At 43.8% G+C, this 17053-nt stretch overlaps 1 protein-coding gene and 1 non-coding gene across 2 annotated transcripts in view; both read left to right on the top strand.

Moving 5' to 3' along the window:
• The first annotated feature begins 4355 nt into the window (after positions 1 to 4355).
• LOC110503789 lies at positions 4356 to 13189 on the top strand. The gene is made up of 4 exons (XR_005039404.1): positions 4356 to 4718; positions 8083 to 8209; positions 9637 to 9748; positions 9873 to 13189. It is a non-coding gene; the product is annotated as an uncharacterized LOC110503789 (transcript).
• A 102-nt stretch (positions 13190 to 13291) lies between these two features.
• The window catches only part of LOC110503790 (intraflagellar transport protein 80 homolog), a gene marked incomplete at its 5' end in the record, with an annotated part of 70754 nt that continues 66992 nt past the window's right edge, over positions 13292 to 17053 (top strand). The window contains 3 exon segments of the mRNA XM_036961068.1: positions 13292 to 13405; positions 14736 to 14825; positions 14980 to 15117. Of these exon segments, the coding sequence (XP_036816963.1) occupies positions 13292 to 13405; positions 14736 to 14825; positions 14980 to 15117 (342 nt within the window).

The raw sequence follows: 17053 nt of genomic DNA, 5'->3' as shown, positions 1-17053 counted from the left end.
CAAGGCACCATGGATCCTCGACATTGGTATAAAAAAAATACAAAAATATATATATATATTCAAAAAGAGGGCCGATGCCAGGCAACCATGAACATAAACTATTTTTTTTTGCATTTAAGTTAACATTATAATGAATATAAATTATACTTTGGTAATGATTTGGGATATTTTCACAACATTTTTTAAAACAGAACGCGCCCCGTGACGTTTGGGCACTGTTACCTAGAGACGACGGAAGGTTGTTGTTTACAGTACGGGTCAATTTATTATTTTGTATTTGGATTGTATTGGTTGAATAGTCGAAAATATGTAAGGGATAATCAACTACGGGCTGTGTGTTCCATGGAAAATAATGCTCTAGGTGGAAGGTGTGTGCCACGACGCACTAGTGGAGTGGCACTAGCCTTCCATAGAGTTACATTATTTTCTAGAGAGAATGCGTAAGAGTTATGTCTCAAGTTGATTATACCCAATGGTGGAAAAAGTACCCAATTTTCATATTTGAGTAAAAGTAAACATACCTCAGTAGAAAATGACTAAAGTAAAAGTCATCCAGTAAAATACTGATTGAGGAAACGTCTAAATATACTTAAGTATCAAAAGTACATGTAAAAGTATAACTAATGTCAAATTCCTTATATTAAGCAAACCAGACAGCACCATTTTCTAGTTTTTTTATTTATTGATAGCCAGGGGGACACTCCAACACCTAGATATAATTTACAAACGAAGCATTTGTGTTTACTGAGTCTGCCAGATCAGAGCCAGTAGGGATGACCAGGGTTGTTCTCTTGGTAAGTGCGTGAATTGGACCATTTTCCCTTCCTAATAAGCATTCAAAATGTTGTCTCTACCTTCTTGCCCTTTGTGCTGTTGTCTGTGCCCAATAATGTTTGTACCCTGTTTTGTGCTGCTACCATGCTATGTTGTTGTCTTTAGGTCTCTTTATGTAGTGTTGTGTTTTCCCTTGTCAGGATGTGTGTTTTGTCCTATATATATATATTTTTTTTAACAGGTTCTCTTTCCAAGTTTGTTGACAAGGAACTCTCGCGATAGTTATTCACAAAGTCGAGGTACGTCAGCGATATTGGAAAAGGAGTATCTCTGGGTACGTTCCAGAACAGATCTAGCTTGTATAGCGATCCGTCTATTTGTCTGGTTTTGTCGATAAGTATAATTGTTGAGGAATATATATCACCTTATATGCATTAACTATTAACGGTGGAGCAACTGGACATGCTTAGTTGTCTGCTAGCAAGTGTGACAACAGTGAAGAAGACTCACCACGCGTTAGCTACAATGTATGTCCCGTAGCAACGACGAACGCTTGTTTGTCTAGATAGGTACTGTAGCTAGCGTAGCAGCTACGGTTAGTCAGTAACTATCCGCTACTTATTATTTGCTATACACTAATGTTATTGCCAGCTATATGCAGGCTTAACTTAGACAACAAAGTTTTATTTTTGACCGGACCAAGATCAGCAAGTGATACTTGCAAACTAAGTATCGTTAGCTATGAATAGCTAGCTATTTTGCTACTTTCTTTGCTAATTGTATAACAAGCTAATAGTCTGTTTTGTAGCTGAATGATCGATGGTACTCACTGTAAACAGAAGGGTTTTCAAGTACCTATTTTCTGAATACTTCTTTCACATTAGCCACCACAATGAGATTAAAGACATCATTACTCAAGGAACCAAAACATATCCTTTTCAATTGTGTGAATGATAGAAAGATACTACAACAGTGCTTTGACTTGATTGTTGCTATTTTCTGTTTAAAAAATACGGACAGTCAGCAATCATGAATTAAAAATATATTATGAAGTTGTGCCTCTAATAACATACTAGAGGCACAACTTCTGGTCCAGGGGCTTAGTACTCCATGGACCAAAGCTAGGGCCGCCTGAGCCATGATATTCAGTACACCTTGCAGTACACCTTGCACCACCAGACCTGGGTTCAAATACTATTTGAAAGCGTTCAAATATTTGTAGTGTTTGCTCTACCCTGCCCCAGGTTTGCAGTTTTGGGACTATTCTAATGGTTCATTAAGCCCACTAAGCTCAATCAAGCACAGATAAAGTATAGATTTCAAATAGTGTTTGAACCCAAGTCTGACTGGAACCTTTTTACTAAAGGCATGCTTTTTGTAACCAATATGGAGATGAAAAGATGTTCTATGTGCTATTTGTGATCACATCTGTGTGTGGATCTCACCTACCTCAATACAAAGAAAGGTGAATACAGGATCTGTGTTCATTAATTCGGCTGAAAGCAACCACTGTGTTTGAGTCTACTGCGGCCACCAAACCTGGACCCGAAGAGTTAGTCTACAGGGTGTGAAAACGTTTGTACCAGATTAACGCGAACACACCTGGTTCAAGTAATTAAGATGAGATATGTTGCAGCAACCACTGATCTATTTCCACATTACCATTGTCATTCTTAACACCTGGACACACAAAGAGCTTGTGAGCTGTGTGGGCTGGACCACTACAGACGAGTTGTACTCCTGCAGTGAGGACCACCAGATCCAAAGATAGAACCTGCTGACCAGTGAGATCAGCCTGGTGGTGAAGGTGCAGGAGGACCTCTTCCCCATTGACCTGCACTGGTTCCCCAAGACGGTGGGAGGCAAGAAGCAGGCCCAGGCCGAGATCTTTGTGCTCACCAGTACTGACAGCAAGTTACCAATAATGATTTTCTCGTAAGAGATTTTGATAACCAAAAAGTGCTATCTGAAACATGTTTATGGCACCGTTAACATAGAAAATACAGTGCCTTGCGAAAGTATTCGGCCCCCTTGAACTTTGCGACCTTTTGCCACATTTCAGGCTTCAAACACAAAGATATAAACTGTATTTTTTTGTGAAGAATCAACAACAAGTGGGACACAATCATGAAGTGGAACGACATTTATTGGATATTTCAAACTTTTTTAACAAATCAAAAACTGAAAAAGTGGGCGTGCAAAATTATTCAGCCCCCTTAAGTTAATACTTTGTAGCGCCACCTTTTGCTGCGATTACAGCTGTAAGTTGCTTGGGGTATGTCTCTATCAGTTTTGCACATCGAGAGACTGAATTTTTTTTCCATTCCTCCTTACAAAACAGCCCGAGCTCAGTGAGGTTGGATGGAGAGCATTTGTGAACAGCAGTTTTCAGTTCTTTCCACAGATTCTCGATTGGATTCAGGTCTGGACTTTGACTTGGCCATTCTAACACCTGGATATGTTTATTTTTGAACCATTCCATTGTATATTTTGCTTTATGTTTTGGATCATTGTCTTGTTGGAAGACAAATCTCCGTCCCAGTCTCAGGTCTTTTGCAGACTCCATCAGGTTTTCTTCCAGAATGGTCCTGTATTTGGCTCCATCCATCTTCCCATCAATTTTAACCATCTTCCCTGTCCCTGCTGAAGAAAAGCAGGCCCAAACCATGATGCTGCCACCACCATGTTTGACGGTGGGGATGGTGTATTCAGGGTGATGAGCTGTGTTGCTTTTACGCCAAACATAACGTTTTGCATTGTTGCCAAAAAGTTCAATTTTGGTTTCATCTGACCAGAGCACCTTCTTCCACATGTTTGGTGTGTCTCCCAGGTGGCTTGTGGCAAACTTTAAACAACACTTTTTATGGATATCTTTAAGAAATGGCTTTCTTCTTGCCACTCTTCCATAAAGGCCAGATTTGTGCAATATACGACTGATTGTTGTCCTATGGACAGAGTCTCCCACCTCAGCTGTAGATCTCTGCAGTTCATCCAGAGTGATCATGGGCCTCTTGGCTGCATCTCTGATCAGTCTTCTCCTTGTATGAGCTGAAAGTTTAGAGGGACGGCCAGGTCTTGGTAGATTTGCAGTGGTCTGATACTCCTTCCATTTCAATATTATCGCTTGCACAGTGCTCCTTGGGATGTTTAAAGCTTGGGAAATCTTTTTGTATCCAAATCCAGCTTTAAACTTCTTCACAACAGTATCTCGGACCTGCCTGGTGTGTTCCTTGTTCTTCATGATGCTCTCTGCGCTTTTAACGGACCTCTGAGACTATCACAGTGCAGGTGCATTTATACGGAGACTTGATTACACACAGGTGGATTGTATTTATCATCATTAGTCATTTAGGTCAACATTGGATCATTCAGAGATCCTCACTGAACTTCTGGAGAGAGTTTGCTGCACTGAAAGTAAAGGGGCTGAATAATTTTGCACGCCCAATTTTTCAGTTTTTGATTTGTTAAAAAAGTTTGAAATATCCAATAAATGTCATTCCACTTCATGATTGTGTCCCACTTGTTGTTGATTCTTCACAAAAAAATACAGTTTTATATCTTTATGTTTGAAGCCTGAAATGTGGCAAAAGGTCGCGAAGTTCAAGGGGGCCGAATACTTTCGCAAGGCACTGTAAATGTTGAATTTTAAAACTGATACTTTCTCACATTATTCAACAAGACAAATTGATATTGAATTAGGTAGGTGAAAGAGGATATGAGTCCCAAGGTACATAACTGCATGGTTTGTGTGAAATGTCTCTGGTTGACAAGCTCTTTGTGTGTCCAGGTGTTAAGTGGTATACTACGAAGCAAGTTAGATCTACTCAGGCTTTTATAAAGCTAGCCATCTTCAGTTAGCTGCACATTCCAGGTCAGGCTTCAGCCGTACTATGAAGGTGGATATTGTGGATATTGCTCATCTGCCTGCCGCTGACTCGGAACAGGTATGTCGCACGTGGTTACTCAAACGTCAAGCTCTTTGAAACAATGTTGAAACATCAATCCATGGGCGAGTCAGTGACACATTTAAATTTGTGTCGAAATCAAAATGAAAGAAAATATATCTTGAAAATTCAGCAGGCTATGGTGTGAAATAGCTTTTTAGTAGTGCCATTTTTATTTTATTACTTATCGTTAATGTCGGATTTGGTGTTTGCTCATTTATTACATTTAAAACTGAAATATTATATTTACAGTCATGGCCAAAAGTTTTGAGAATGACACAAATATTAATTTTCACAAAGTCTGCTGCCTCAGTTTGTATGATGGCAATTTGCATATACTCCAGAATGTTATGAAGAGTGATCAGATGAATTGTAATTAATTGCAAAGTCCCTCTTTGCCATGCAAATGAACTGAATCCCAAGAAAACATTTCCACTGCATTTCAGCCCTGCCACAAAAGGACCAGCTGATATCATGTCAGTGATTCTCTCGTTAACACAGGTGTGAGTGTTGACGAGGACAAGGCTGGAGATCACTCTGTCATGCTGATTGAGTTCGAATAACAGACTGGAAGCTTCAAAAGGAGGGTGGTGCTTGGAATCAGTTCTTCCTCTGTCAACCATGGTTACCTGCAAGGAAACATGTGCCGTCATCATTGCTTTGCACAAAAAGGGCTTCACAGGCAAGGATATTGCTGTCAGTAAGATTGCAACTAAATCAACCATTTATCGGGTCATCAAGAACTTCAGGGAGAGCGGTTCAATTGTTGTGAAGAAGTCCAGCAAGCGCAAAGATCGTCTCCTAAAGTTGATTCAGCTGCGGGATCGGGGCACCACCAATACAGAGCTTGCTCAGGAATGGCAGCAGGCAGGTGTGAGTGCATCTGCATGCACAGTGAGGCGAAGACTTTTGAAGGATGGCCTGGTGTCAAGAAGGGCAGCAAAGAAGCCACTTCTCTCCAGGAAAAACATCAGGGACAGACTGATATTCTGCAAAAGGTACAGGGATTGGACTGCTGAGGACTGGGGTAAAGTCAGTTTCTCTGATGAATCCCCTTTCTGATTGTTTGGGACATCCGGAAAAAAGCTTGTCCGGAGAAGACAAGGTGAGCGCTACCATCAGCCCTGTGTCATGCCAACAGTAAAGCATCCTGAGACCATTCATGTGTGGGGTTGCTTCTCAGCCAAGGGAGTGGGCTCACTCACAATTTTGCCTAAGAACACAGCCACGAATAAAGAATGGTACCAACACATCCTCTGAGAGCAATTTTTCCCAACCATCCAGGAACAGTTTGGTGACGAACAATGCCTTTTCCAGCATGATGGAGCACCTTGCCATAAGGCAAAAGTGATAACTAAGTGGCTCAGAGAATAAAACATCGATATTTTGGGTCCATGGCCAGGAAAATCCCATTGAGAACTTGTGGTCAATCCTCAAGAGGCGGGTGGACAAACAAAACCCCACAAATTCTGACAAACTCCAAGCATTGATTATGCAAGAATGGGCTGCCAGAGGTTAATTGACAGCATGCCAGGGCGGATTGCAGAGGAAAAAGAAGGGTCAACACTGCAAATATTGACTCTTTGCATCAACTTCATGTAATTGTCAATAAAAGCCATTGACACTTATGAAATGCTTGTAATTATACTTCAGTATTCCATAGTAACATCTGACAAAAATATCTAAACACACTGAAGCAGCAAACTTTGTGAAAATTAATATTTGTGTCATTCTCAAAACATTTGGCCACGACTGTACATAAGTATTCAGACCCTTTACTCAGTACTTTGTTGAAGCACCTTTGGCAGCGATTACAGCCTTGAGTCTTATTGGGTATGATGCTATAAGCTTGGCACACCCGTATTCGGGGAGTTTCTCTCATTCTTCTCTGCATATCCTCTCAAGCTCTGTCAGGTTGGATGGGGAGCGTTGCTGCACAGCTATTTTCAGGTCTCTCCAGAGATGTTCGATCGGGTTCAAGTCCAGGCTCTGGCTGGGCCACTCAAGGACATTCAGAGACTTGTACCGAAGCTACTCCTGATTTGTCTTGGCTGTGTGCCTAGGGTCGTTTGTTGGTGAACCTTCGTCCCAGTCTGAGGTCCTGAGCACTCTGGAGCAGGTTTTCATCAAGGGTCTCTCTGTACTTTGCTCCGTTCATCTTTGCCTCGATCCTGACTAGTCTCCCAGTCCCTGCCGCTGAAAAACATCCCCCCCCACAGCATAATGCTGCCACCAACATGTTTCACCGTAAGGATGGTGCCAGTGACGCTTGGCATTCAGGCCAAAGAGTTGTCTTGGTTTTATCAGACCAGAGAATCTTGTTTCTCATGGTCAGAGTTCTTTAGGTGCCTTTTGGCAAACTACAAGTGGGCTGTCATGTGCTTTTTACTGAGGAGCAGGTTCCGTCTGGCCACTCTACCATAAAGGCCTGATTGGTGGTGTGCTGCAGAGATGGTTGACCTTCTGGAAGGTTCTCCCATCTCCACAGAGGAACTCTAGAGCTCTGTCAGAGTGACCATCGGCTTCTTGGTCACCTCACTCACAAGGCCCTTGTCCCCCGATTGCTCAGTTTGGCGTGGCGGCCAGCTCTAGGAAGAGTCCCCAGATCTGTGCCTCGACACAATCCTGTCTCGGATGTCTACGGACAATTCCTTCGACCTCATTGCTCGGTTCTTGCTCTGACATGCACTGTCAACTGTGCGACCTTATATAGACAGATGTGTGCCTTTCCAAATCATATCCAATCAATTGAATTTACCACAGGTGGACTAAATCAAGTTGTAGAAACATCTCAAGGATGATCACTGGAAACAGGATGCACCTGGGCTCAATTTCGAGTCTCATAGCGAAGGATCTGAATACTTATGTATGTAAGGTATTTCTGTTTTTTGTTTTTAATAAATTTGCAAACATTTCTAAAAACGTGTTTTCGCTTTGTCATTATTGGGTATTGTGTATAGATTGATGAGGAAGTAGTTTTATTTAATCAATTTTAGAATAAGGCTGTAACGTAACAAAATGTGGAAAAAGTAAAGGGGTCTGAATACTTTCTGAAGTCACCGTATTTATAATCCATAGAAGGGTTTGGGAGTCTCTAACCCTGGCAATTTGACTGTTAAACTCATGGGTACACTAACAATGGCTGCCTGTCTTGACTTGAATGGGAACTGCCATCTATGCATTATACTGTATGTCTATGGTTGGTTGCGGCTGTCGGTTTGCCTTCTTGCAATCACGGGAAAAATGTACAGTTTGGAAAGCAAATGCTGTCTACTAAATGTGTAATGCGATATATATTTTAACATTACTTTTTTACACGCAAAAAAACATTTGAATAAAATATTTGATCTGCCGTCTTCCTCAGATGAAGAGGATGATGACACAATCTTTGCAAGAGGGATGGTATCTGATTTCATTGGTCCTCAACTCATGGCTCAGACACTTCATTCAGGATAAATGGAGTTAGCCCTGAGTTAGCCTGCTCGGATTAGGTTAGTTCTGAAGGATTCATTGTCATAGAAATGTACCTGGCTAAATGGTGAGCCACCTTCGTGGTACCGGTTATCCCAAGTTGAACTCAGAGATGACAAAAGTTACCTCGCTAAGTCCTCAAACCTGATTCCTTGCAGAGGGCTCTGTCTACATCAGCTCTAAACACACAGAGTGGAGATGTGCGGCGATGGCAGGCGACGTGTGGTCACAATGATAATGGCAGTGTAGGGTTGCATAAACACACCCACAAACTGAAGCAACAATTTTCCCTGGCAGACCATGGAGTCATGAAAATGTTTGCATCTGTCTTTCTGGTACAGAATGATTATAGTCATCATATAGGTAATATTGTCACAATCGACTACTTTTTAGAGCAAGTCATTGGTCTCCTCTATGGAGAGGCAGTGTATATGTTTTTGGCGTAATAGTCCTATATCCTAATGCACAGCAACCTCAACATGTTGGGGTGGATTGGCAAAATGCTCCACTGCAGCTTGTAACGGCACATTTTTCTGGTTTCTGTTTTTAATGTCAGTGAAACTTCACATTGCTATGAAATGGTTAAATAGAAACCACAGATGTATAGCTTTGGTGGGTGGGGAAAATCTATAGTAACTTTTGTGGCTTTCTCCAACCTCATTTGGTGCGTGGGCCTCTGTCTGAGGCGATATGTCAAAAATGGTTTTGGTTCATAGTACTGACAGACAGAGCAAATTCTGGGAGCAGCTTGAATGTGGTGTTTAACAGTCGGGTCTTTAATAGAATTGACATTTTTAAAAGGCTTTTATAATTCTGAGCGTCCTTTTAATACAGCGTGGTCGTATACACACTACCTGTTTTTCTGGGTCGGCGACATTCACATTTGTTAGGACATCCAAATATAGAAACTGGAGAGAGAAGCATCATGCTGATTTGCAGTTTTAGGCAACCAGAAATTACATAGAACACTCTGTATTTTTTAATACTCACCGCCACAAAGTATATGGTAGGCTAGTGTCTTTGATAACTGTCTCCATGCCTGATCGCTCCCCGTCTCTAGCAGATAGGAAACTGTTTCATTTAAGCAGCAGAGAGACTTTGCTTTCATTCTTCCGTCTTGTGTAAAAAAAAACGTGTCTTCGGGAGGTAGCTACCAACCAGGACAGTGGAACAAAAGGCATTATGTATTGGAACCTGACTCTATGGGTTACAATTCTGTATGTTTATCTCAGTTTGTTTATGTGTGAGGCCGAGTGCCTATATTCCTGGTCTTTTGTATTTATTAACTCTCCTCACATCATGCCATATGCTTTTATCATGCCTTTTGACTGTTTGTTGCCTCTCAAGTGAGATTTAGAAATGGAGAGACCGTTTAGACAGTATATTTCCTTCATATCTAATGGACTGTACCTGTCTTCTACCTGTCGGTTCTGTTGTCCGTCTGTAGGTAAGCTCCACCTGGCCTCTTAAGATGGGCCTTATTGAGAAGAGTGTGGAGGCCCACAAAGGAGCTGTGTTAGCCAGGAGATGGTACTACGACGGGACCGCTCTCATCACAGGTGAGGGGGACACAGGGTAATAAACACACACAACAAGAACACTAAAATGTAATACGCTGCTCAGTAACAAGTTTGTTATAACTGCCGCAGGTTGTAACTTAGATTGTTGATGTTGTTTCCTCAGCTGGGGAGGACGGGCCACGTCAAGATCTGGTCTAAGAGTGGCATGCTGAGGTCCACCTTGGCCAGGTAAGATTACTAGGAAAAAAAGTTGCAAACTATCCTTTCAAACACTCAGCTCAGAAATGACTGTATTTCAAAACAAATTTGGAGTGCAGCAGACTCGTAGTGCATAGCCACACTTTGTTTTGAAACAAATGCAGCCACAAATATTGTCCCTTTTAACAATTTCCTGTTTTGTCAGAATGGGGCCCTGTAGTTTTTGTGGTGCAGTTGCTCCACAGTGTAGAGCCAGCATTGCACTCTCTCTGTGTGAAGAGGTGTATGTGAGCGTGTGTGTGTGTGTATGCTAATCTTCCAGCCCGGTGTTGTCAGCATGCTTCGGTTCAGCTGGCGCCTAGTCGAACTGAACAACTGTGCTCGCATACTCCCTTAAAATACCTTTGCGGCAATAGTTCTGTTTGTCCTTCTTCATATGCCATAGCCAATATACACTTCCTCAAAATAGTCAGAATTAATCCCACGATAACTCAAGAAATCTGTAATTATTTTGACGTATATTCCAAGGACATTTTAGTCGTGCAATTTTACATCTAACTAAGATGTTTGGTGCAGTATTTCTCAAGTGAAAAGATTTGCATGAAAACAAATGACAACAAATACTTAATTGAAGAATCGCTACTGTTGACCTATCAACAGGGCATAGACTTCGTCTACCTACTTCGGTTTGCCTCAAGAAAAAAATGTTGTGCGCACGAACAGTCGACAAAACCCTCGCTGAAGACCAAATCGAACTTAAACATCCCAAAATGTCATCATAATATATGCACAAACTGTTTTGGATGGGAAAGCATGTGGACGCCTGCTGGTGCTGTGTGGTTAACACTAACATGTCAGGTCTTGTACTGTACCATTGCTGTACTCAGATCAGCCATGTCCCTGTCTGTAAAGTCACCTACAGGTGGTTCTGTTACTCTCTAACAGAACCAGTCCAAGTACTGAATGTGCTTTTACACACAACATGTATATTGATATTGGCTTTCACTGAATTAATCACTGTACTTATTGAATGAATCATTGAACTAATTTTGAAATCTCAATTTGGAACTAGGATGTTATTTCACTATCCATGTGTGAATGAGGATGCATGCTATTAATCATAGGGGCTGAGTGTGTCACCCTGGTGCTTTCTCAAGCCGTCGGTAGTTCTCTCACACTCTGGTGTGCCCAGTCAGAGGACCTGCTGCTGCTGTGGCTTGGGCCGGGCCTGGGACAGTTGTAATGAGGTCAAACCCATGAACACAGCAACGTGAGTTACAGAGAGATAGACTGCACTGGTGGACATTTTGTAAACATAAGGCAACACAGCCTCCAATTATATTCTCACATACAGACCGCAGTGTTCATTAAGGCCTCTTCTGCTTTTGAGGGCACCTCACTGGATGAGAGAGAGAGAGAGAGAGAAAGGGATCTGATGAAAAGGGAAAAGGCTTGTCACAGACGGGTACAATACTGTTCATGTGTATTCAGGAAGCCCTTCCCTCTGTGCCATGACACGAAAGTTTCTCTGCTTAAACTGAGCTTTTGGTTGACCCCAAGTGGAGCATGATGCGCTGCCATTAGACAGCTCTGAGAACAGAGGTTATATAGTAACCTAGATAATGTCGTCACCGTACATATAGATAGACTAATACAGTTTGAAGCACTCCAGGATATGCCTCATGTTCTTACAATTTTTTGACTTTCAAATGTACTTCCACAGTCGGGATTTGTGTGTGTGCGTACAGTGTGTGTATTTGAAACTGCTGTAAACTAGGCCGGTGCGATGATCTGAAAGATGGCCTTTGTGTTAACAGTGATTTAGTCCAGCCAGATGATTTAAGATGACAATCTGGCAGAGGGAGAGGTGTGTGTGTGTGTGTGTGTGTGTGTGTTGGACTATTAGGGTGTAATGCTGCTGGATACAGTTGAAATTGCAGCCAATCCTCCAGTTCCATTTTTATTAAAAGCACCATAAAGTTTTAAAGGTTTATTGGAGTGGAGTTTTATTAAAATCTATAAAAAAGACTCTTAATGATAAATCTCTCTATCCAGTACTCGCATACAGATGGGTCTCTTATTAATTGATTCATTCTGCCATTTGAAATATCTTCAGTGTTCTCAACATTTCTGCGTTGATGTGGAGTGGATGCATTCTGCCAAATGAACGGGCTCTATTTCTCCCTCAGTCCTCTGTTTAATGTGTCCGTCTGTGCTGTTGTGATTGTGAACCATGGCATTGACTGGACAGGCTTGAGAGGGAGTGAGCTGCACAGCCACTGCTGCACGTACAGATTTGTAGAGCGCATGGAGGAACTGGTGGTGTCTCCTAACAGGTGCATCCACACTGCAGATGCATTCTGTGCAGGTGTTGCTCCCCCTTATGCAGACACACACACACACACACACACACACACACACACACACACACACACACACACACACACTGCAGGAGTCACAGGTACAGCTGGGGGCCATTGTTGTGAGTCTTGAGTGCGATGATGTAACCGTGTCCCATTTGTGTGGGAGAGGGGGAGAAAGAGAGAGGGGGGGGGGGGGGGGGGCAGAGAGAACTAGTCTCAGCCGTCTCTCATTGTCAGCCCGCAATCATGTGACCTCTTAGCATTTGTGAGAAACCGCAAGCACCTGGAGCAGGGTTAAATGTCAGCCTGCCTCTCTCTCCCTCTCTCCCTCACACACACACACACACACACACACACACACAAACACACACACACACACACACACACACACACGTTTTAGGCAGGTTTCTCTTAATGCTCAGCTGTCTTGCTGTGACACATAGCCAGGTCTGCAGGATTGAAGCAAGCTTTACATACTAAATCCCATTCCTACAGGCTGTACGAAGTGAACCCTCAGAGTAAGTATGACACTGCTGTGGTGTAGAAATTAGAAATGCAATCTCCTCCAGCTACTGCAGTGTCTCCGTCTCTGTGTTTGTAAGGCATACCAAGCACTTCTCCCTATTTGATAAGGACTGCCTCGAGGCAAACTCTGTGTGATAGCTAGTCAATGCTTTCATGAAACCAGAGTCAAGTAACTAGTGGATCTTCTACTGACAGAATTACTTTATTATATGTCACGCTGTTTGAGGAGGAGATGCAACTGTGAAATGGCCTTAAACAAGTTTCAGTTTTCATAATTTTTAATGGTTGTGTTATGAAAATACTATTATAAAAGTTATTGTTTAATCACATGAACATTGCTCAGCAGTGTGATTCCTCACCTATCCTGGTGTGTGTGTGTGTGTGTGTGTGTGTGTGTGTGTGTGTGTGTGTGTGTGTGTGTGTGTGTGTGTGTGTGTGTGTGTGTGTGTGTGTGTGTGTGTGTGTGTGTGTGTGTGTGTGTGCGCGCGCCTCTCTCTCAGGGTCTCCTGTATACTCGGTGGCCTGGAGCCCGGACTCTGATAGGATCCTGTACACGTCATGCAGACTGCTGATAATCAGGCCCCTGCAACCCAGCGCCAAGGTCCAACAGGTACTGTAAGTGTGACTGTGTGTGTGGGGATTGAAGACCTCGCACTACAGTGAGTATTTTCCTTGTTCATGTACATTTGTTTATTGTTCTTTTTGGCACTGAATTGTGCCTGGGACCCTGAGTAAACACCAGAGGGTTTAGTGTTCCCCCCTTCACCCCTCTCACCTCACCACCCCTTCACCCCCCCTGAGCAGAGCAACAGCTGGCTGTGTATGGAGAAGCCCCCTGCACAACTCTGTGACCCCTGCAATCCCCCCATCCCCCAACTCCTATAACCCCCTCACCTCACCCCCCTGCTCCCTCTGGGAGAGACAGACCCGTGGGAGGGAGAGGGGTTTGGGGAGGCAGGGGGGGGTGAAGATCAGGAGTTGTAGTGATAACCTTCACATGGTAGGAGGAGAAAGGAGATAATGACTGAGTTGACTCCTCTTGTCCTCCTTTTATGGCACATGCCTCTGGTTATCTGTTGGTCGATACATCTCATGAGCATTGACGTGTGTGACTGTCCAACCTTTCCTGAATTTTTGAAGGGGAAACTATTCTGAAGATTTTCCCCAGTCCCATTCAGTATGCTGAACAATAAGCAGCACATCAGGATGTGTCAGTAAGTCACTTGGCGAACGCTGGGGTGTGTGAGTTAGTTAGTGTGTGTGTATTACAGAGATGTAATGGGGTCTCTGACGGGGTCGTGTGTGTGATCTCGTCCCCGTGGCGACCTGTGAAGGCTCTGCCCTGTTTCCAATTAGAGCCAAGTCCACGCTATTACATTAACACAGAGCAGACTGGGAGGCTGTCAGAGAGAGCACCTCGCTCGACCTTCAGCTCTAGCTCTCTCTCTGTCCTCTATGCTCCTTCTGATAAGAACCCTCTCCTCTCCCCTGTATTTTCTTTATCATGTCTCCTGTGTGTGAACTCTCCCTGCAGTCTTCTCCGGCTTGTCCTTGACAACAAAAAAACTCAGAGTCATATTAGCCTGCAGCCCAGCGGGTAGTATATTGATATGGACCTGGGCCCCCCTTTCTCATTCAACCTCTATCCCCTTCTCCCCATCTACCCCCCCTTCCCCCCTCTCTCATTCAACCTCTCTCCCCTTCTCCTAATCTACCCCCCCTTCTCCCCATCTACCCCCCCTTCCCCCCTCTCTCTCTTTCTTTCCCTCCCTCTGTCTCTCAGGTGTGGGACAGAGCCTGGGACTGGTTAACTGAGGTGCGATCCTGATTGTATTGGTTGTGTTTGGAGAATATCCCTGCTCTTGGATAAACATCTGCTCTCTCTCTGCTCTCTCCTCTCTCCCTTGTTCCTCGCTCCCTCCATCCATTCCTCTCCCCAGTGGAAGTCCCATGATGGGACCATTCTGAAGACGGACTGGAACTCTGCGAATGACCTGATACTGTCAAGTGGAGAGGACTGTAAATACAAGGTCAAGTGTGTCCCGTGATCCAAAAATGATTGTCTATGTTATAATGTGTGCATCACACAGTCACAACACTGTGTAATTGACCCTGTTCCTTCTCCCACCTCTCTCTCGCTCGCTCCCCCTCCTTCCGTCATCTCCCTCCTCCTCTCTCTCTCAGGTGTGGAACAGCTATGGTCGTCTGCTCTACACGTCCTCGTCACATGACTACCCTGTGACCTCCATGTCCTGGTCTCCGGATGGGGAGGTGTTCGCAGTAGACTCCTTCAACAGCCTGCATCTCTGTGACAAGCCCGGGGTAAGGGCTCCCCTCACACCCCACCCCACCCCCGTCCTCTGCCAATCCCCCACACACCTCTGTGTACTGTCACTGTGTGTGTTTCAGTGTGACAAACCTGGTTCTGTAAGAGGTCCTCTGTCTCTTCCCTAGTGTGTGTAAATAGATGGTGAATGCATGGTGTGAGTCTCTCGGTATACCTCCCTCACTAGTCCCTGTCACATGTTCGTTGGTGCTGATAGTGCTGTTGATAGTAAGTGGACTTGTAATGAGAGAGGCCCGAGGGGGCGTGGTATATTGCCAATATACCACGGTTAAGGGCTGTTCTTAGGCACGACGCAACGCAGCGGTATATTAGCCGTGGTATATTGACCATATACCACAAACCCCCGATGTTCCTTAGTGCTATTATAAACTGGTTACCAACGTAATTAGAGCAGTAAAAATAAATGTTTTGTTATACCCGTGGTATACGGTCTAATATACCATGGCTGTCAGCCAATCAGTATTCAGGGCTCAAATTGGCCCGTTTCTAATTGTTGTTTTGTTATTCTTCAGCGTATGGCCAGAAACAACATGTGGAGTCTCAGCTGGGTTTATTGTTTAGTTAGAATAGAAATGTCAGTGTATTGTTCTATGAGACGTGGCCTAATGAAAACAAACAGCACAAGTTTCTGGTCCTCTGTACTGATCACCACGTATTTCATGCTACAGTGTACATTTTGATCTAATTAGGATCAAATTGCATTTTTTTTTTTGTTGCACCGAACAAATGGTCTGGAGAGAGACTCTGAGCCAACGCAGATGTCTACACAATACAGAGGTTATGAAAGAGTTTGTGTGTGTGTGTGTGTGTGTGTGTATTCAAGGGTATTCTCTTTCACTTGTCTAGTTGTTACAGATCAGTGTGGATGAAGGAAAGTAGATGTGGAGAGGACAGAAGCCATCTTGGTCTTCTGAGTTGAACCCTCAGTAGGACGCTATCCAGTCAAAGCCTGTTGCTTTTTGGGGGTTATGAGTCAGAAACAAGATTGCAGCAAGAGTACAGTAATAAGCACTATCTTCGTTTCACACTGTAAATATTGCTTGTTTTTTTGAGTACACAAATCCAGGAAGATTGTTTGGACTACTGAGATCACAGAAACTCTGTGAGCGGGTGTAATTGTGTTGAATAAGGAACCTAAATCACCTTTCTTCACAATGGCAATTGTGTCTCTGTGTTATGAGTTTGTCGACGTTGCTAGTCTGTCTGTCATTGCGCCACTCTTTGTCTTGTGGTGGAGTTGACTGAGGCTCTCTCTCGCTCTCTGATGATGATGATGCATACAGTAACTCTAACTAACTGGGGTAAGGGTCTGTTTACCTTCACCACCTCCTCAGCTCCTCCCAGGCCACAGAGAGAGAGTGTAGTGTATACTGTAGCCCGGCCCTGGCCCGCCGTGGGAGGGTTGCTCAACACCATGGAGAAGAAGACTGAGGAAGAAGAGAAACAAAGAGAGGAGAGAAAGAGAAAAGGCCACTCAGAAGTCACTTCGTGACTCCTCCTTGATGAGCTGATGAATCTGATCCCGTGTTCCATCGGCCCAGCGGCCCTTGCTTTCAGCCTCATGCACATTTGATGTGTATGTTGAGTTACAGTACGTGCATGGTAACTGTTGCATCCTTGCCTGTATCTGGCTGTAGTTGGGCTGCGGTGCAGAAGGAGTTAAGCACAGTGAGGAATCTTTGCTGTTACTACCGTGACTAATGTGCAGGAGTTTCATTCTGTATCTGGTACAATGAAACCTTGCACTTTACAGAGCGCTGCCTCAGCAGGAACGGCCCAGCGCGTTTAACCCCTAACCTCCAGCAAGACTCCCCCCCTGGGACAGATGAAGCACATTACCCCCCTCATTATCACAGGGCTGGGAGAAGGGGGAATACCCCATTACAAACGTGCGCACACTAGACGCACAGA

Source organism: Oncorhynchus mykiss, chromosome 24 (genome assembly GCF_013265735.2).
Source record: "Oncorhynchus mykiss isolate Arlee chromosome 24, USDA_OmykA_1.1, whole genome shotgun sequence".
Taxonomy (NCBI): Eukaryota; Metazoa; Chordata; class Actinopteri; order Salmoniformes; family Salmonidae; genus Oncorhynchus; species Oncorhynchus mykiss.
This window is presented reverse-complemented; position numbering and strand designations above follow the sequence as displayed.